Genomic DNA, 21,428 nt, shown 5'->3' with positions numbered 1-21,428 from the left:
TCCTTTGGACATTCACCCGACTGTGGTTACCCCCTCTATCTTTTTTTTTTTATCATGCACAAATAATTAGCTTACAAGAGGGGAGAGCAGAGCCACCATTTTTCAAAGGAGACAAACATATTGAATGCAAATTGCCAAAGCTTCATAGGAAATAGATTGTTTATTAATGGCCTGGTAGGTTCATTATGTAGCACACGGGGTGCGGGAGAGAGAGAGAGAGAGAGGCATCATGGGTAATGGCTTTGTAGGGCACAAACAATAAATGCTTGTTACGGCGGAGGAGGCAGGTTTATCCGGTGCTCAATCTTGTCTGGCAGAGGGGGCCGAGTGCAGCAGCGTCGCCTGGTTGCAGGGCTCCCTGCATGCCTGTGTACGAGCCCGAACTACTCCCAGGTATGAATGGGAATCAATAGTATTCATGCCTCAACACCCAGCCAGGGATCCTGTCTGCTTTATGAATGGGAAGCTGTGGAGCTTAGTACACTCTATTAAATGAACAGCTGGATGAGAAGCACTCGGCTGTTCACACCACCGCAAGCTTCACCTGTCCATGGTAGGTGGTTAGGAGACTGATACTGCAGTAAGGCTGCAGCGCTGTGGCTATTTGTCTGGTGGCTTCTCGGTGCGCTCGGGTTTAAGAGTTCAGATTATCTTGGAAATGCATACTTTCATGATCAAAACTGTTCAAAACAATAATTTAGGAGGTTAGCTTTGAAGGATATTGGATATTTCTGATTTTCCGTACAGCTTACCTTAAAAAATCAGGCTTCTGTAGTGTCTACTGGGAAATGTTTACATGCTTTAATGTTCCAGAAACACAATATTTATCTCATACTGCCCATTTTTAGTCTCTTTAAGGCCCCCCTCATGAAAAGCCTAGTCTGCTCTGATTGGTCAGCTCTCACAGGCCTGAGTGTCACAGTATTTATGTAGCACCCAGACCTGCTTTATAATTAAAATAAACATAGCTATAATAGCACCTTTAATGTAAACAAATCCCGTGAAAAGACCAAAACCACCGTGACGCCTCTGTGCCATACAGCTTCATTGTTGTCACTACGAACACACACCAGTTTATTTTGACACAATCCCACAAACACAGTCCTGCCACTGGCAACACTCAATGGAGCGCCAAATGTAGATTAATCCGCCGCTAAAAATAGTCCCAGACAATGGCACACTTCAGTCCTGATTAAAGGTCCAGTGTGTAGGATTTAAAGGGGATTTATTACCTTGTGAGGCAGCTGGATTTGTGAGATCCTGTGATCATGTGATCTCGCAAATCCATCTTGCTGTGAGCATACAGTGGTTGAACCGATAAGCGTCGTTTGAGGAACTCCTGGCAGCTATGTGCATGGTTTAGATGTGACGACCAGTTTGTTTGAAAACGGCAATGGCGGCAACTCAAGAGGTTAGCGTAGCTGCTATAGCATCAGTTATATCAGCAGAGAACAGCACTAAAGACTGTCTCGATGAAATAGATGTTTGGCTCTGATGGTGGTACCACCCTCCTCCGACTGTTGGATCTGATTGGTTGAAGTTACCCTGCAGGTGATAGACAGATGGTTCATCCAATCACCTGGATGTTTTTTTCCCAAACAATTTCAAAGAGTGCCTTCCCAGATGGTTTTGTGAAACAAACCATCTAGTGTGTCAGCTTCTGGGATTTAAGGACCAGAATGAAATATCATATTTATAAATATGTTACGCCTAAAAATAAGACTTTTCATTACCTTTAAATGAGCCTTTCAGACACTGGCTATAGTCTGGACTTTTGTGTTTTTCGCCGCCATCTTTCTTGAGTGTGAGACGAGGGGTGTTGAGTTGGTTGCCATCTGCAACCTCACTGCTAGATGCTACTAAATCCTACACACTGGACCTTAAAGTAATGTTTACAAAAAGCTGCAGTGTTTTAGGAAATGACTGAGCTTTTTAAGAATATAAATAAATCTGTATATAAATGACCTCATTTTAAAGATTTACTGTACGTCTTCAATAGGAACCAGTGGACTTCACACTGAGACTGACTAACACATTGGTGGTTTTGGTCTTTTCAGGGGATTTGTTGACAGTTAGAAAGTTATACCGTTTCCACTCCATTTCTAGTTAAAAATGTTAAGATCCTGGATGTGGCCATTAAATAAACATGTCAAAGCTTCCATATATCAAACAGGAGACGTGCTGATTGTCCAGAGCTTGAAGTGTGAGGTGAAAGTAGGATTAGCCTTCAGATGTATTCGCAAGACATCCAGGAGAGCCTTATTCTTATCCTGATTTATTGTACATTTAAAAAACAAAATGATAAAACCTGAATAATGTAGGACCAACAGCCAGGCTTCAAAGAGGATCCGGTCCCTAAACAAGCAGTTTCAATTCCATAAGCTTGAGGACCTGCAGCCTGCTGGCGGATTAAGTGAATTGTGAAACAGCTCAATAATGAATTGATTGACAGGGCTAATGATTCACAACTTGGGTTAGAGCTGCAACAACAAAAACAATAGGGAGGGAGGGAGAACGAGAACGAGAGAGGCATGGTGGATGCAGCTCTCCAGGACCAGGCTTAGGGACCACTACTCTCAGCCAATGTACACACTACACTAATGCCATCATTAGGAAACAGAAGAAGTACATGGTAATGAAGCAGCTGGCGTTCTAGTTCACTTACCTTGGATCCTCGCTCATTAAAGATAATCTCCACATCTAAAATCTTTCCAAATTGCTGCAGAGAGAAAAGAAACAAGAGAAGAGAAGAGCGGGGCAGAGATGGAGTTAGAAAGCCTCACTGACTGTGAATTCATGAGAAGGACGACTGGAGAAAGAAAAACCATTAAGGCAATATGGAAGTGTTACTTTTGTGAGGAGATGGTGGTCAATTTGCATTTGTTAGCTCGGCAAACAGTTTCTTGAAGCTGGCTGGCACGCCATAAAAAGAGAGCTCATCGCTGCTGCTTTAATGCATTTCTACCGATGCTATATGGAAGGAGATCACAGCGTCTGTAAAAAATACTGGATCTTTGATTTGATATCAGCATTTTCTGATGTTTGTTTGCTCGCTTGTTTTAACGCTAAGAGAAAAAACAGAAGCATCAGATAAGATTTTGATGTTTTTGAGAGATGCGAAACCGCCTCCACCTTCACGATCACCTGAGGAAAACTCGCTTCTTCACGTCTCACCAACAGAGAAAGTTTTTTGGGTGGATCAGCTCCAAGTGCACCTCGCTATCCTTTTATATCTGCCTCTTCTTCATTCTCTCTTTCTCTCTTTGTTTGTGTGCTCTCACAGTCAACAGGACTAAGGGCCAGTCCCCGGGGGTTAACATGCTCCAGCCTTTCGATTTAACAGGCCTGCCTCTGGATCATTAGAAAACAGAGGAATGAAAGTAAACTGTAAGTTCCTCTAATGAGTGGAGTGAGAGCGACTTTTAATTGCTGTCTACAATGGCCGTATTATTTCATTAAAAGTAATTACCCTGTCAAGCGGTCCGCGTCGCCTTCATTTCGGCACAACAGGGAAGAAATGGGCCTTCCATGTGGTCGACGCTCAATGGGAATGGATGGATCGTTTGACTGAGCCACTAATAGGGGTTAGGAGGAGCTGGCTATTATCTGGCTGAAGTGAGTGGAGTGGGCTCGAGGAGGTGAGGGTTTACGGGTTAGCGAAAAAACATATGTCGCCTCCCACTTGAAAAGGTTACGCGGTGACCTCACCACAACAAGTTAAAGGCAAAAACAAGGCTCGGTTATTTAAAACCACCTCTGTTTCAGCGAGCTGCGCCTCCTCCCCCCTATACATCTGCTCTGGAGAGCAGATTCCATAGATCCTATCCACACATCTGCCTCATATGGCGCTCAGCTTCATTGATTCGAATGGGAAGCGTTGGCTCGATCGCACACACAGGCATTTATATCCCAGCGTGATGCCCCTTTCTCGCCTGAGATGACAATGCTTTCCCCACGCAATGTGCAGATGCTAATTGTTTTAACCGAGCGTAATGGGCTTGTGGCGTCGATTAATTAGTTTCAGAGGAAGTCGTCTTTGTGGATTTCCACATGGCGCTGGGGACTGCTCGCTGCTCACCAGTGATCTCATGCACTCCCATCCCCACCCACCTACTCACACACACACACACACACACACACACACACACACACACACACAGAAACAGCTGCATCAGCAGCACCGATAAACAATAGCTTCAATGGGAGGAGCCTCCAGAGGGAGGATGGGGGGGAGGACTGATGTCAGCTGAGAGGCTGCAGCTACATCCATCCATACATGGACTATAAGAACTATTCAATATTGTTATTAAAATATAAGTTATATTACAGCTGAACATTTTGCAGATTGTGCTGCTGCATTTAAGACCATTGGTTTTCTTTCATTTTTATTTCCACAACGCTTCCATTACATTATTGAATTACGCCGTGCAGAATCATTCTGCACTATAAATACAGAGAAATATGTTGGATTAATATTTGATATTTACATAGAAATGAACAGAAACCAATGGCAGCCTGGAGTAGTTAAAAAGAATCTGCAAATGCACAGCATGAATACAAAAATAGGAGGCACTAATGTTAAGTATAGTGCATGATTCGCAGTAAACACACTGGCACAGTCCTTTGATATGGCGTGGCCTTTCTCCTAAATGAAATTACAGCACGCCTTAAGCCTCAGAGAGTGGAAGCAACAAACAAGATCGAGGCCACTGTGCCTCCACCTTTGATTAGCTTGAATATCTTTAAGCTCTTCACAAGCCTATAATTACGCTACAGCAGCCCTGTGTATTCAAACAGTAGAGTGCCAGTGTAGAGCATGTTCAGACGCAGCAGTCAGTGTGACAGCAGGATGTGGGGGGAGGGCAGAGGTCCTGATTGCTCGGGGGAAATGCTGTGAGAGCCCTTACATGCACTGAGAGAAGCGCTGCTGAAGAACCCAGTCGCACAAACGAGGGCACCCTCAAGCAGCGCAGCATGGGCGCCGCACAGAGCTCGCTGGCTCCCTCGCGCTTGGAGTGTTTTCATTTCCCCCGCACTTGCTAGCTCTCAGAGATCACAGTTTCTAATTACTGATTAAGGTCCGCTGTGGTCGTCCTAATGAGCCCTTCATTCAGCACCTCGTTAAAGGCTCACAGGTTTCTCCACACCCTTAATCCTGTGGCGTGCAGGGTGCATCTCAGGCCATCCCGTCGTGTTTTAGGGTGCCAGCTCCGAAGCTTTCTACTGCTGGTGTCGCCGGAGAGTTTTTTCTCTCCGCGACTTTGCTCTGCTGTGGGGTGGGCTTTCTCTAGCAGCACCTCCACTCTGTCTTCCTGCCTGCATGTGTGTGGGGTTTCACTCATGCGCAACAGTAATGGTGTATTGAGCCGGTGGCGCTCCAGAAGCCATTAGAGCTAGAGGGATGAGGCTTTGCACACGCTGATCACACAAAGGCCCATTGTGGAGGCCATGTCAGAGGGTGGAGCGGACCAGCTATCTCCCTGCCAAGCTCTACCCAAGACAATCAATCCCACAATCCTCCACTATGCCAACCACCAAGAAGGGCAGGGCATGTACCAGGAAGGACCGGGCACCACGTGGGTGAGGAGGGTGATTGAGGGGAACTGGGTGGGCTGCGATCAATTTTGTATCGTATATCTGCATGCGGCCGGCCAGGCACACAAAGCCTCCGAGCTAATTACTGAGGCGATTTGGATTCCACACGACCTGCACCAGAGCTGGGAACAATAAAGCCAACAATCAGAGAGAGAAAAGAGAGAGAGCGAGCAGCCATGTTGTCTGCAATTTATAAAGCCACAGCCAGGGCCTCTCGAGTAATAAATATCATCAGCTGGATGTTGTCTTCATAACGATGAGAATTAACGCCTCTGGGCTCTAATGGTCCAATTAGCGCATAACATTTAAAGTACATTTTTGGCAATCGTCTCCATTCAGATCCATTATCGTTATTGAATTGGGGATGTTTGGTTCAATTCTTATTGAGGCTTTTGTGAGGCACAAGGGGTGAGCTGCTGAACTATTCATTGCCTCATTAATTGGGCGAGAGACGTAGAGAGAAAGAGAGAACTTCTTTTTAAAGGACCTCCGGTATGCTGACGTTTAATCTGATTGTCTGCAGATGACCGACCGCTGTGGTTGTGTAACCTCTAAACTGGTAATCAAGAAGAAGTAAAAAAAGAAGATAAAATAAATTCTATTCATTGTTCTCGCAAGTTAATGCTGTGAGATCTGGAGCAAAACATGTCTGACAGGGCGAACAACTCGAGCAGTCAGAAGATCAAACAGGTTTGAAACCAACCTTAGGTTAGTTAAACCTCTTTTGGGAAAGACAAACACTAAATTATTACCGTGCTGGGTTTCATATCTCAACTAACTGGTGTCGGTGCAGCAGTTTTTTTCTTATATACCAGCTAGCCTTCATGACTGATTCGGCTGTTTTTCTTTACTTTACAAGGTTATTTTTACCCGACAGTGTAGTTACTAGATTCTGGTTTGAGCAATCGCCTCACTCATTAAATACGTGGTCTTTGTTGTGTGATTTATCCCCACTGCTCGTTTTCCCCCCGAAGCTTAATAAGCAAAATATTCTATTTAATAATAGTGTAATCACGTCTACTGATTCCAGTGAAGGAGCTGTATGTTTCAGTGGAGGTGGAGGTGCATCTAGCATAAAACTCTACGGGACAACCTGCAATAATTACCAACATTCCTGCTATGCTAAATTAAGCAATATTACAGGAAAAGAGTCTTGCCAATAATGGCGGTAAAGCACACCCTTGAGTATAATTTTCCGATTGTATAACTTTTACCGACAAAATAGAAGATAAAATCTAAATGTGTTCATGTTGTGGGGCAATAAAAAAACTTTCTGCGTGTGTTATTTCCGTTTCGTACATGGGGTCTGACTAATAACTGCAACACAACCATGTCACGTCAGTAAACTCCTCTGTAATGAAACCTCCTCCAGGAATTAACTTAGCAAGTGCAGTGTTTTTCATCACAGATATGTAAAAGGCCAAAGCTGCAAAAAAAAAAACCATGACACAAGTTGTGATGCATCCTGGTACTCACCCCAAACATTTGCCTTAGGTCAGGGTCCCGGAAGCGGAAGGGAATGTTGGAGACATGTAACCTTTTGGGCTGCTGCTTCTCTGAAGAGTCTGAGTGCTGGAGCTGGAGCTGCTGAGAGCCCTCTGTTTGCGTCACATCATCTGTCTGCCGGAGGGAAACAAACAGAGAGAAGACACAAGCTGCTCATTAGCTGCTACAGTATACTGTACCTCCCGGTCTTGAAGTATGGGCAGGGTGGGGGTTTATGAAACAGGAGGGTGGGTGCGGGATGCGGGGTTGGGGGTGGGAGGCCCTGGCTAACTAACTTACTCAGCGTCTGCCATTTTTCAATCCGCCGAGAAAGCCAAAGCGATAAACAGCCGATGACTTATAGTGTCAAACCTGAGGTTGTGCATTACAAATCCACTTATTAATCTCTTGCACTTAGCTCTTGAGCAACAGGGAAGATTGAAGGCGCTGACAAAAAGGCGTGGATATAGATCCCACAGAGCCCTGACATGTCTAGACTAAAGACACATTATTGGTGACGTTTGCACACAGCCATCAGAGTGCGAGGCCCAAAGCCCTCAGCGTTGTTGTTTCCATCATTATGCGAATGCTATGCTGACATTTCTATATAAATGACGCGTCGCGTGTCAATGACAAATTCCACTTGTTTCTCTCTGTGACACCAGTGATGGATTTCACCGAGGGTGCTGCCGGCTTGTCTGTTTAGATGGACCTTGTTTTTTTTGAGGCCGTTTCTTTTTCTGATGTGTTTTTCTGTGGACAAAACCTCATTGGTCCGAGGCAGAGATTATCCTCTCTTTTAATGTAGCATTGTGGGGTTAGTCTCCCGGTCTCATGTCTTTTAAAATGCATTTGACTGTTACACAATATAGGTCACAAGTGTTTTCTCATCTGCCATCTTTGTGTTTAGGGTTTGGTTAAGTTTAAGCAACTGAGACTCGTTGGTTAAATGAAGGAATGGTTAATAAAGTTCTACATTTTCAAAGGTTTCAATTATTTGCTTTCTTTAGGGGAGTTAAAGGCCCTCTCGGCGGAAATAGAATATAAATTATTATGATTTCCATCGTGTATAATCACCTGAAACTGAGAATCATTGTGTTTTTGTTACACTAGAATGAGTTTTATATCTACAGAGGGAGCCGGTCCTCTTCAGGAGAGTTCAGGTGAGAAGGGTTACCTTTGTTGGTTGCGTTGATCTACAAACCTCACCGCTAGATGCCACTAAATCCTACACACTGGAGCTTTAGATCACAAGATCAATATCGATTTCATGTATGAACATTAAGAGTAAAGATAGCGCTAGGAGGAAATTAGCCTAGCTTAGCATAAAGACCGGAAACAGGGGAACAGCTAGCCCGACTGTGTCTGAAGGAAAAGAAAGCGTCTCTAATGCTCACTAATTAACACGTCTCATTGTATAATTGGTACAGCTACACAGATTAGTCGATCAATCGATTGACAGAAAATTAACTGCCAACTATTTTGATAATTGATTAATGCTTTCAGCCGTTTGTCAGGTAGAAAATGTCAAACAAATTTAAGATTCCAGCCTCTTAAATGTGGACGGTGGACAGAAAAGTTCATTTTGCACCCTGAAGCGACAAATTTGGGTTTTAGGTGGAGTTATGTTCTGGCACTGGTTTGGTACCATCTTGCCTGAGACCTTTACTAGCAGCTGTAACTACCAACTGCATTTGGCAACCCGGTCTAGAACTGTTTGTTTGTCAAGAAGCACTGAAAAAAACACAAATTCGAATTTTTTACATTGTATAACAGACTGAAACAAACGATTAATTAAACTGTTAATTAGCGAGCTCTATAGATGTTGGTAGGCACTTAGGAGAAAGCCAGTCACGGTTAGAGGAAAGCAACCATCAGCAAACCTCTGAGCTGCATGATTTCCTACCTAAGAGGTTTTGCAAATCTATAACACTGGACCAGAGGACAATAATTACTCCTGCGGCCACAAGAGGTCACTCGTCAGGAAAACATAGCGTTTGTTTTTTAGCATTTGAACAAAGAGCCAGTGCTGCGTTTTTAGTGATGGGAGCAGACTTCGTTCTGCAGCAGCAACAACACGATTAAAACAAATAAAATTCAGCCCTGATTTGGTGTAGATGACTCGGAGGGGGACTAACGACACACAGCGAGGAGGGGAGCGTGAGAGAAAACGAGAGAGTGGAAGTGGCAGATATTGAGCACAAAAGCTGTTTGAATGTGATATGTAAACTGCAAGGTCTCCTGGGAAGTGCTCTCTGAGCATGGCAAACACACTATACACTGGCTGGGAAGTCACATACACAGGCACAATCTTGTACTGAGATACAGACGTGAAAAGGGAGTAGGTTGTTGCCAGAGTACAAACGGTTCAAATGACACGCACGCACACACACACACACATACACATACACACCAGTCACACACACACACACCAGTCACACACACACACACACACACACAGTGATAACCCTCACCCTGCTCTGAGGCTGTCAGATGGCTGCAGGCCACTCTTAGTGATACATTTCCCACCATTTAGGAAATGGGGTAGGGATTTATTCATTATAATTCATCATCACAGTATTATCATTATCATCATGATCGTAATGATGATCGCCTTTATTATTCTCATTATCATAATCACAATCTCCACTGTAATGGCCGTCATTTATTTGGTTTTTATGGCCCATTCCGAGACGGTGACATACATTGTTAACAGTGACAGTTGTTTGATTCAAGGTCCCACTCCGTCTCCCCTGCAGCCATCCAGGTAGGGCAGGTGGGTGGCAGATACCTAAGTCCCGCCTAGCCTTGACGGCGTCCGGACCAGAGGTTAACAAGTGGCGAAGGACACGGGAGCCGGGGAACGCGGCGAGCCGGCCGGCCGGCTGGTAAGGAGTGGATTTGTGACAGAGAGGGACGGGCGGAGGGGTCTTAACTCTGCCGTGTCCTCGCGTGCTGGAGGTTAATAGCCTGAGTAGCCATGTTGGGCCCCGGGGGTGACACATTGCAGACAGATGCTGGGACCGTGGAGGGTGACAAGGTACCAGAGCCCCGCGGGTCAATCTGTTTCATCGGTCACACATGACACTATCGACCTTTAGCGTATGTTGCCAGACTACTGAGCACCTCTGTCCTCCAGCTCTGTCTGTCTGGCTTTTTATCACGGCGAGCGCAGTCGCGTGTTTGCAAACATCCAGATTAACTTTCACTCGGCGCTCAGACAGGCCGGCAGCACGTTGACATGGAGGGCAAATACACATATGGAGAACACAAATACTGAATTGCTGACTCCAGAGCGCCCCAGACTGCATACTACTAACTCAATAAGTTGGAGTGTCACTGAGATCCGGGATGCCTGCCTCTGCGCTGCTGCTCCCGAGGCTCTAGCCTGCCTGCCTGGTTGTGAGATGGTGGTGTTGCAGTGGAAAATAATTACCTCCGTATTACCATAGGAGGCCACCTTCAGTGGCACTTTACTGTCCCGACAGCTGCTGTCACGGGGAGGAGGAGGAGGTGGGATGCAAAACATGCCGTCACCGCCGAAGCCAGCAAACCAGAGAGTGAGAGAGCTGTCAACTCCGGCAACTCTCTGGCTTCCTGTTCAGTCATTTCTCTAAAAGACTCCCTAGCTGTTATTTGCAAATCGCCTGCAAAGTGCTCTGCTCAGCACTTTCCCCCTCCTCGCAGAGTGGCATTACAAGAGCATAATTGAAACTATCTGATTGGAATGCTGCCAAGCAGGTAGATTACATCCGATTAAATAGGGGGGGATACTGAGTCTTCGCTCACAAGAATTATAATGCCTGAGCTTTAATTCATTATTTTCCTCTCCCAGTCCTCCACTGTTTGTTTTTCTTTTTCTAAAGAAGCTGTAAATATATCTCCTCCATCACCTGAGAGGGAGCAGGGGGTGTGACGGGAGGGAGTGTGGAGTGGAGGGGCCGCCCCCACCTCCTCCTCCCCCACCTCCTCCTCCCCCTCGTTCATTTAAAGTAGTGAAAGGTGGAGGAGTTATTTTAGGCGACAGTCACGTTCATTTTCTGCATAAACAATGTTCGGTGATTGGGAGTAGACGTGCCAATAAAGTTTGAATGGACCAGAAAATCTCCTACTACGGCTGTATTATAAAAATATTTGGTTCGTTAATTATAAAGAGGCGAAGGTACAAGTGTGGATTTATGAGAAGTGAAGGAGGGAAGTCGACTCGAACTCTTGAGCTGCAGAAACATCGCTGAGCTGAAATTTGAGATTCTGGATGAATTCAGAAACTATGGTGCAGTGCTCCTCCGGTTACAGCAGCTGAGGCTCATGGGTATTGTAGTATTTAGATCCAGCCTCCATGTTAAACTGACCTGATGACGAACTTTAAATATTTTTAAACGCACAGACAGTAATTTCTCATCTCTCAATGAAAACAATAATAAACAAACATACGTAAATAGATGATGTCGTGCAGAAGCGTAGGATTATGGGAGTTGTTGTCTTCCACCATTTCTGATAAAAATCTAATTAATGCGCCTCGGGGAAAAAATATTTATGGATGAGGTCACTATTTTGATTCTGAACCGAAAATCAATCCGAAGGGAGCATCTGTGAAACTGCCAAAGATCCTTTATTGATTTGCTCGGGAAGAGCTCACACTCAGGTCAGATTTGAGAAACCAAACTTTGTAACAATCTGATGTTTCCTCTTTTGTTGTTAATTGTTGGTATTGTTTGTTGAACTCTGGACTCTTTATTTTATATTATATATTACTTGAAGGAAGAATCAGGATTAACTGGAGCTGATGTTGTAAAATACCTCAATGGCAGAGCCGTAATTGCTGAAAACAAATGTTTGTATCGGTAATATAATCAAATCAAATGGTGGATTTTGAGAATCATGACAACCCTACTTGTTACATTATGTTTTTTACGGCAACTTCCCCTCTCACTCTCTGCCTTACCATCTTGAATAGTTTTTTTCCCAACTGGTTTGAACATGTTTGGCCACATTTAGTAAAAGTACACAAAATATAAACAAAGGTGTAATTGTGTTCAGACATTTTAAGGTGGACAAGTTACTTATTCTCTCTTTAAATTATATATTTGGTGATATTTGATTTTTTGTTTCAACAGATCCCATCAGAAGACAAAACAAAACAAAAACTTCTTTATGTTTCTTCCTCCTCTGTCCCACCGAGCTCCACTGTTCTCCATAAACTATTAAAAACACATCAGTGAGCAGTCCTGCTGGCCCAAATAATCACTAGAGCACCAAATGTGGATTAATCCGCCACGGAAAATAGTCCCTGCACTGCTAAACTGCACAATAAAATGCACAATTTCCTCCTGTTTGTTTAAAATGAGGGAGGTTTTTAAAGTTTAATGTCTTCAGTAGAAACCAATCAGCTCGGAGTTGAGAGCAGGTTAAAGAAAATATGAAAGTTTCAGGAGACGTTGTTGGTTTTGGTCTTTTCACGGGATTTCTTGACTATATGAAATATCGAGTAACAGCAGCCTCATCCTCTAAATTATCAATGAGAGTTTTATGTTGGGGAACACTGAGGATATCTATAATATATTTGAAATGAGGGTTTACAGTGGGGTGAGAGTCATGTGGCTCCTCCCACCTCCTGATAACGCAGTCATCCCTCTTTATAAATGGTGGCCTACATGCTGCCATCAGCACCGCCTCCGAAAGCTACACCGCTCACGAGAGACGAGAGTGCGCGTGTGCGTGTACGTATGAATGTTTGCATGAGCTCGGCCATGTTTTCCTCATGCCCCTGTGTGTTTCGCGCTTGTGTGTGTGCGTCTATGTTATCACAGTCGCCCAGAATACCCTTTGGAAAGTCTTCACGCCGCTGACACGGGCTGTGAAAAATCTGGAATTGAGTGCTGCCCTAACGCCACTGCCTTAATTTGTTATCTGAAAAGAGAATGATTACTCATGAAATTCAACCAAACCTCAGACTATTTGAACTGAGCCAGATAACGAGCTCAGTTTTTTTTTTTTCTCCCTTTCTCCAGCAGAGCTCCCTGGCAGCCCTCTGCTACCCTCATCTCTAAGGATTTGGAGAAAAGTTGGGGGCTGCCTCTCTTCCTCAAGTCGCCTGCTTTCAAGTCAGCTTGTTTGAACATGGCACAGAGCGAGGTCCCATAGGTCTGGCTCTGGACAACACCACCTTCCCAGTATAGACGAGCGACTGGTAGACACAGACGGATACAGAGAAGCCGACAGAGTCCCCGCGCCTCATTAAAACATACACACTATCCGCTCTCTGCGGGGAATTCACACAGAATCCATACGTTTCACTGAATTCTCACTCTCTCTTGACTCTTTTTAAGTCCTTAAGTCGAGAAGATGTGCAGAGTAAAGCGTCGTCGTGGGGTAGAGAAGCTGAGCGCAGCAGAGTCGAGCCAAGGGAGGAGGGTGAGGATGGTGAGGAAGGGGGGAGTCGCTGATCTGCTCCCTCAATCTGTGTTTCTGCAGGGTGCCCTAATCAAAGGCGCCCGTGCCCGTCTGTGGCACCCAGAGCAAACAGGCTGGGTCTGTCATTAAAGCTGGGGAACACAGCGGTGGGCGACACTACACCAGCGGCCCCTGAGGATTAGACTCTCTGTTTACACCCCACTAATCTCATCCCTCTGTCCTGCCTGAGAAAAAGATGGGTGGAAGTGGGGGAGAGCGTGGATGCAGAGAATGAAGATGGAGGAAAAGCGGGGCCGGCGCGTGAGAGAGAGAGAGAGAGGGGGAAGGCATGAAGGAAAAGCAAGGCGAGCTCTCATCTCTCCATGGCCACCATCTCTGGGCTTTCTTCACAGCGGGTGAGCAGATGAAATGAAATCAAATGCGAAATGGAGAGAAAGAGAGAGAGAGAGAGAGGGGGAGACGGTGAGAGATAGCGAGTGTAGGAGTGGTGCACAGTGTCGGGAGGGAGGAGGAGGAGGAGGCTGAACCTCCTGCCAAGTCTCTCCTCACTTTAAACTCTCTTGTGTGTCAGCCATTACTGTAAGTGCGGGCGCATAAGCACGGAGCAGTTGGAGAGCGTCACACGAATCGTCAAATCAAACATTGCTAACATTACGGGGCGGCGATAATACGCCACGCAGTGCGATTGCTCTGCTTGTGCTGCATAAGCACTTTTTTCTGGCACCAAATGTTCGTCGCCGTGCGGTAATTGTGAGGCTGGGAGAAATGGAGTTATTAACAACGCTCTTTATGAGTGACCCAGATCCCTCTCAGGAGGGCTGTGGCCTCGCCGTGACCTCTCCCAGCAGGTGTTTTCATGCTAAAGGAGAAAACGAGGTCTGAAGGTCTTTTATTTTTTATCATCTCTGCCGGCATTATCTGTCTTTCTAGGCGCGTCTCGAAAGTTTGGAGCTAAGTCGTCCTCCTTTTTATCTACATCTGCCTCTTGTGAAGGTAAATCCCAGGTCAAGGCATTTCATATAAGAGTATCAGCACACGGGAGTGAGATGTGTAATATATAATTCAGAATTTCACTCTCTTTCCCAGCTGTGTATCTCAACGTGCAGCATTGCCAGGGGTTTGTTTTACCACTCGGAGTGCCAGTAAATTTAAATATGTGCACACTTATTGTGAGGTGAAAATGAGTGAATTAAGGATTAGAATCAGGTCCTGGCACAGTTACGCAGAGGATATTATCTTACGTTGAAAGGAATGTCTTAAACATTTGGATGCAGTTACGAGGAATTAGCTGATCTGACTAAACAGCGATTGGTTTTGGCTGGTCGAGAGAAGAGCGCATCTCTCGTTTGCTCTTTTAACAGACCTCCTTTCAGAGATCCTGAATCATTCATGTCTACAGCCTGTCACATCTCCTCAGGTTTACATGTCTTTTAGGGTGCACTAAATGGCTCTTCAGAAATGCACTTTTATTTTATGAGCACATTTTCAATCAAGTTCACCTCCAACGTCAAGCACAAAAGCATTAACGCGACATCAAAGTCTTCTGCTTCGTGCGGGAGGATCACGCGCCGCTTCACTTTTTAGTCTCAACAGTTTTGTGTCTTGATGGAGGAAACGTTCAAAAAAAGGAAAAATTGGAGGATTACTTGGAAAATAAGTAGGTGGGGCCGGAGATGTTCTCCTCTCTGAATGCAGCTGTGTGCAAAACTCACCACAACATGTTAGTTTATGAATCAAAAAAATTAAATATACATCATAATGGACCAAATTTGCACATGAAGCTTCTTAAGCACTCATTTGGCGCACCTTGTTTGAAATTATGTACAATTTTATAATATTATAATGTATGCAATGTATAATTAAAGGTGTAATTATTATTAATGCATTACCGCTTTAATTTTTAAATTTTGTGGAAATTTAACGGCTATAAACTTCCAGTATTAAACCAACGGCAAGATATTTATCATAACGAGGTGTGCAGCTGAGCTGGATTTGGGGCAGATCTTTAAATCTCGCTTTATGGCACCAAACAGGGAAAAAAGGGGCTCAAATGAAACTGAAGCTTTCAGGCTTTAGGCAAACGGCAGACGATGGAGGGAGAGAATGAGGAAAAAATCTAACTTCTCTCAGTGAAACAAAGAGTCAGGGAGGGGAAACAAGTTGCAAGAAACATGCTGACTTTGTCTGGTTTGTTAATAGAGCTGCAACGATTAATCGATTAGCTGTCAACGTCTAAAAGAGAAGTTCACCCAAAAATGAAAATTCTAGTCATTATCTACTCAACCCCATGCTGATGGGAAGTCGGTTGAAGTTTCCTACAAAACATTTCTGGAGCTTCACAGCAAAACGGCGTTCTCCTAAACATCTGAAGTAGCTGGGAAAACTGTAAAAAAACAGTAAATAAATGAATCCACACAGCTCGTCCGGTGTGATCCAAGTCTCTAAAAGCCCTGAGATCCCAAATCGATTTGAAAAGAGGTTATTCAGATCCTTTTGTAAGACCAAATCTTCACTGTAGCTGCTAAGTTAAAAAGCGTTAGCGTGCACCCCGTCTGAAGTGGGTGCAAGAGCTCAACCCCACATCAAGGGTTTAAAATAACGTCTTTTTAAAATCATTCTTGGATCTGAGGGCTTCCAGAGACATTTGTATAGAGCTATTCGGAGCCATTTGATGTTTCCTAGGTTGTTTTTTACGTTTTAAAACAAGTCTCCAGCTACTTCTGTTATTTAGCAGAATGCTGGAAGCTCCAGAAATGTTTTGTGGACTAAGAAACATCACCTGACTTTCTATCAGCATGGAGGGAGGAGATGAAGACTGAATTTTCACTTCTGGGTGAACTGTTCCTTTAGGAGAAATAAAGGCTATGATCAGTTTTATACTTTAAAAGTAACGTCAATAATCAATTAATTGGTTAATGGAGTAATTTTTTGAAGAAAGAAAAGTCAAAATTGTCTGATTCCAGTTTCTTAATTGTGATTTTTTTCTGGTGTCTTTCCTCCTCTGTGACAGTAAACTGAATGTCTTTGGTTTGACAAGACATTTCAGGAAGTCATCTTGGGCTTTGGGAAACACGGATCAACATTTTTCACCTTTTATAGATCAAACAACTAATCGATTAATTGACTCTGAGAGTAATCATTAGTTGCAGCCCTATTTGACATTTTTATCATGTTAAAAATAATAAACTACTTGTTTTTAAGCACCTTCAAAGACAAAGCTTTAAATAACAAACATTATACTTTTGCTCTATAGATGTAAAGAAAAAGGTAAATAATGATAATAATGTCTTTTACTTGCTGACAGCGTGTTGAGAACAGTGTTTGCAGGTGATGAAGGACACTGACCGGTGCGGTCGTGGTGGCGGTGATGGCGGGCGTGCTGTTGTCAGTGCCGGCCGGCTCGCTGTGCGTCTGTGTGGGCGTGTAGAGGGTCATGGCGTGCTCAGGAACCCGGCTCTGCCCGGTGTAGTCCTGTGTCGGGAGCGGGTGCGGTGCCGCAAACTCTGCGGGGATGCCATTCTGTGGGGGAGGAGGGTACTGGGCTGGGGTGTACGGCTGGGCCATCGCTTCTGGGGGGTTGGTGGCCTCTTGGTTACCCTGCGAGAAACACACAACAGGAGGCAAGCGTTAGAACTACAGTCGAGATCAAAGTTGAGTACATTGTTTGATTGTACAAGCAGCATGAAAGACGTGCGAGTTCATCAGCGCGAGTTGGGAAAAGCAACTGGGGAGAGTTCTCCTGCAAACCAACTAAGTCGGGGGGAAACAGCCATCATATCACATCTCAGCTCGGATTAAAGAATTCCTTGATCATTGCTAATGAACACAGTTTATGTTGTAGAGCATGGCTCGCTGTTGGAGGGGCAAGAGTCAGGGGGAATCTCAATTGCACTTGTGGCAAAGCACAAGAGGAAAGATCAATTAATTGATAAAATTTTGATTAGGGCCTTTGATTCCTATGACAGGTCTGTTAAAGTAGCAGCTGCTCCCTCTCCGAGCTCCACTTTCCTACTTTTAAAATTAACCTGTGTCTCACTTTATCAGCTCTCCTACTGCTCTCTGTCCCTGCCTTTTGTTTCTGTCAGAGAATATTATTTGAAATTGTTGGATACGAGTGCCAGAATGATACCAGAACAGTGCTTTTCTGCTGCGTTGTGATACCTCTTTGAAATCCCAGATGTACTCAGGTTTAATTTGGAAGCAAAAGAACCTCAGATTTTTGTTTCAATCAAGAAAATTTCGACACATTTCGCTGCGAGGAAAAAGCTCTCGTCTTCTCTCCTCGTCCATATGCTTCCAGAACACACACTATGTGGTATCCACACCACATACTGTGTGTTTTTTTCGTCTCTGCTCTTGACTTAAGTGATAGATGGCCCTTTGCAATGAAGCAGTTTCACAGACCCTTTGTCTCGTGTGGATGCTTGAGATGATGAGCTGCAGAAATAATGGACTTTTCTGGCTGGTGCACATTGTTAAACTCGGTAATGGCTGGACTACAGAAGTGCATGTCTTATTGTTGCGAAGCGCTCGGCTCTGCGAATCCAGACTAATGAGCAGAACAGTGAGATCAGTGCTGCTGGAGCGGATATCCATCCCAACATTAAAAAACGCAGAGGGAAAAAGGTGAGACAATAACACCGAAATCCAATAACACCCCCTGCAAATACCCTCAATCAAATTTAAAGATACAGATCATGCGAGCACAATGCATAACTCTTTCGATAAGAGAGGAGGAGGGAAAAAAGCACACAATAGCAGCCAGAAGTGAGGGTTTATGATTGGAGAAAAACAATAACAGTAAACAGATAGAGAAGTTTCTGTCTCTTCCTTTACAAGCTGGCTGGGGATGGTGAGATAGGAGATAAATGTGTTTTATTCTCTCTTCTTCTCTGCCTTTTTTTTTTTTTTTTTGCTGCCGTGGTGTTTGGCCTCTTTCTGGAGATTTCCACAGGAAGCTCAATCTGGGCAGGAGGACGCCGTGGTTTTAATGAGAGAGCTGAGCAACACTGTGCTGTAAATGTAGTGGAAATAATTCTACTCTGACGTGTTGGCAAACAAACCTCGGCCTAAACTGTGCTCTGCCAATTAAGGAAATGCTCCATTATCTAAATGAAAAAAGAGAGGAGCCTTGAGAGAGGAGGAGGAGGAGGAGGAGGAGGAGGAGGAGGAGGAGGAGGAGGAGGATTGACCAGCTTCTTGCAGCCTGCCGGGCCTCAAGGCTGCTCCTGCTGCAGGAGTGGACCCTCACTCCTGCCTGACCTAATCCCCCTTCTCTTTTTCATTATACTGTATTTCTATCTCCTCTGTCTCTCCCTCAATCCCTCCGCCCCCCCTTTCCCTTTCATGCTCATCTCTTCCTCCCCCCCCCCCCCCCCTCTCTCTCTCTCTTTTTATGCAGAAACTTTTTTAATCTCTACCCCTGTGCTCTACTTTTCCTCTCCCTCCAGTCATGGCATTATATAACACACTTGCATTGCGGGGCATCCTAATTCAAGGAAGCTCTTGATGTTGGCAATTTTCAACTTCTAAGCGCCCATTTTAAAAAGGAGAATGGGGTTGGTTACCTAAAAAAAAAAAAAAGATGCACCTCCTGGTATGACAGCTGAAAGTACTACCAGATCCCGCGTCCTCCTTTAGCCTGTGAAACCATCAACACGTCGGTGCTCGGCGGTCCAGCAGAGAGAGAAAGCTCAGCAGCCCGGAAACCCGAAGGTGCTGTGTTCGACTGTTTGTACATCAAACACTGCTCATGTCATTAACGAGATCAAAGCTGCAGTTATGTCTTTTTCCGGAGTCACTGTCAAGATCTCTGCCCGTGGTCCTGATTGGCGTTGTAAAGGATTTGCTGAGGAGTTACTGAGTGTGTTTACATGATCACTCATACACGGGGTCATGATCAAACATCAGATAAACATCAACTCCCGGTTTCAAAATTCAGGACAAACCTGTTTTTCCCAGGGTTGAGAAACCTGGTTATGCTAGCTGGGCTTTTCTGATTTAATTTAGGATACTCATTACTTTTTCAATGAGACCGCTGCATTAGCACTTCATACTCGATGGATGTATTACTGAAATTGGACTTCCTGGATCATATTTCATACACCAGTATCTGTTGCTAGGGCTGGTACTAACAGTTATTTTCACTGTTGATTATTAAAGCCCAACATGACACAGAGAAGGAAAGAAACCAGAAAATATTCACATTGAAGAAGCTGGAATCAGAAAGATTGTACATGTTTTTTCTTCTTAAATCACTCAAACCTCCACCAACATGGTGTCACTTTGGTTTTCTGATCATGGTCAGCCAGGTGCATGGTGTGTTGTCACTTCAAGCTACAACATTAGTTGATCAATAAATCAAGAAATGATGATCTATGTCTCTGGTTTACTAGATAGCACCAAGGTGCCAAAAGTATTGAATGAAACCGGTTCAAGAACCAGCTAATTTCCACCAAATTATCTCTGGTTCTTGAACGGGTTGCTATGTAGCGAACTAGCTCGTATTTCCACCAAAGATGTAGAATATGACGCCCACTTCTGTTCGCACTTTAGGTCTTTTTGGATCCAACTGGCATCCGACTTTCGGGTGTTCCCGAATTCTGAACCAATTTATTTTTAGTTAAAATGCTCAAAACAGTTGAACTGCTTCCATGTTGGTGGAAAAGCCCCAAGAGTGTCTAAGATGCTCGTGCATAGATGGTCAAAAGTGTGGAAATTGTTAAAATCCAGTACACACAGAGCTGGAAACCCGGTTCCTTTGTGTTCCATGTCGACTTCTGAATGTGATCAAACCAGGAGGAGACTTTAAATCAGGACACTAGTGTGCACGTAAACCAACACACTGTGTGAGAGTGTAGACTTGGACTGTGGTCCTAATCAGCAGGAGGTGTCAACTGTTTTCTCAGTTATCTTCACTTCTTTGTTTGGTCATGAACATGAACCTTAAGGACTTCTTGGGTTCTTTATTCTGCCTTGTTGTTTCTGCTGAGCCAGTTTTCAGAGGGGCCTCTTGTTTTTAGTTTGCTGTATCCTCAGCTGTTTGACAGTTCCTTAGTTTAGGGAAATCTATGATGTAGTTTACTTTCCACGCTGGCAGCCCTGGTTACTGTTTCTTCTTCACGCCTCAGTTCTGCATTTGTCCTGACATGTTCTGCTAAACTTGTTAAATCATCATCTGCCTTCCAGTGTCCCCCCTGCGCTCGGGTCACAGTCTAAATCGTTCCACTCACGGGGCACAAAGGCCAGTGTATCTGTGTCAGGTCTGTTGCCATTTGAGCTTTTTAAACAAGTGCAAAAGGACTGAGACAGAGCCAAGTGACACACAAACAGGATAACAGCCTGGAGCTCGGTTTTGGAGAAAGAGAAACTGCGAGAGTGTTGTAGCGCCATGTCGTCGCTGTTTCAAAGGGCAGCAAGGCAAAAGCAAGGAGGCGGAGAGTACAGGCCTCATTAGTGAAACACAAAGTAACACTAGCTCTCGTATGATCTTCGCCTTCCTCTGATGTATGTGACAAACGAGTTATTCAACTGGAAATGAACTGGGAGAAGAAAAAAGGGCCCATGCAAATCAGGGGAGTTGTGTTCGTCCCAGTGCGACCACGAGCCCTTTTCGCTCGGGCTGACTCGCAGTCGTCAAGATAATCTGCGGTGCCTAATGAAAAGCCCTCCACGACAAACCAGTCAGGTACACAGCACATCTCATTCCGCTGAAACAGATTGCTGTTCATTACGGCTTTCGAACGAGCTCTACGACTTGTTGTTATATTGGGATGCTGGCGAGTGTTTCTCTACCTGCGGGCCTGTTTATGGGAAAAGAGCAGGTCCCCTTGCGGCACTTTAATGCCCCCCTTATGTGGCCCGCTGCCATGAGCCGCCTAAACCTCGCTCGTCCCCACGGACACAACGACGACGACGACGAATAAAGGCAGCGG

At 44.6% G+C, this 21,428-nt stretch overlaps 1 protein-coding gene across 1 annotated transcript in view; it reads right to left on the bottom strand.

Moving 5' to 3' along the window:
* Positions 1-21,428, bottom strand: part of LOC141019425 (RNA binding protein fox-1 homolog 3-like) — an 86,424-nt gene that overhangs the window by 19,728 nt on the left and 45,268 nt on the right. Inside the window, exons 2-4 of the mRNA XM_073494337.1 lie at positions 16,840-17,091; positions 7,072-7,215; positions 2,666-2,719 (exon numbers count right to left, since the gene is read on the bottom strand). Coding sequence (XP_073350438.1) covers positions 2,666-2,719; positions 7,072-7,215; positions 16,840-17,091 — 450 coding nt within the window. The remainder of the gene's footprint in view (positions 1-2,665; positions 2,720-7,071; positions 7,216-16,839; positions 17,092-21,428) is intronic.

The sequence above is a fragment of the Pagrus major genome, chromosome 23, assembly GCF_040436345.1.
Source record: "Pagrus major chromosome 23, Pma_NU_1.0".
NCBI lineage: Eukaryota > Metazoa > Chordata > Actinopteri > Spariformes > Sparidae > Pagrus > Pagrus major.
This window is presented reverse-complemented; position numbering and strand designations above follow the sequence as displayed.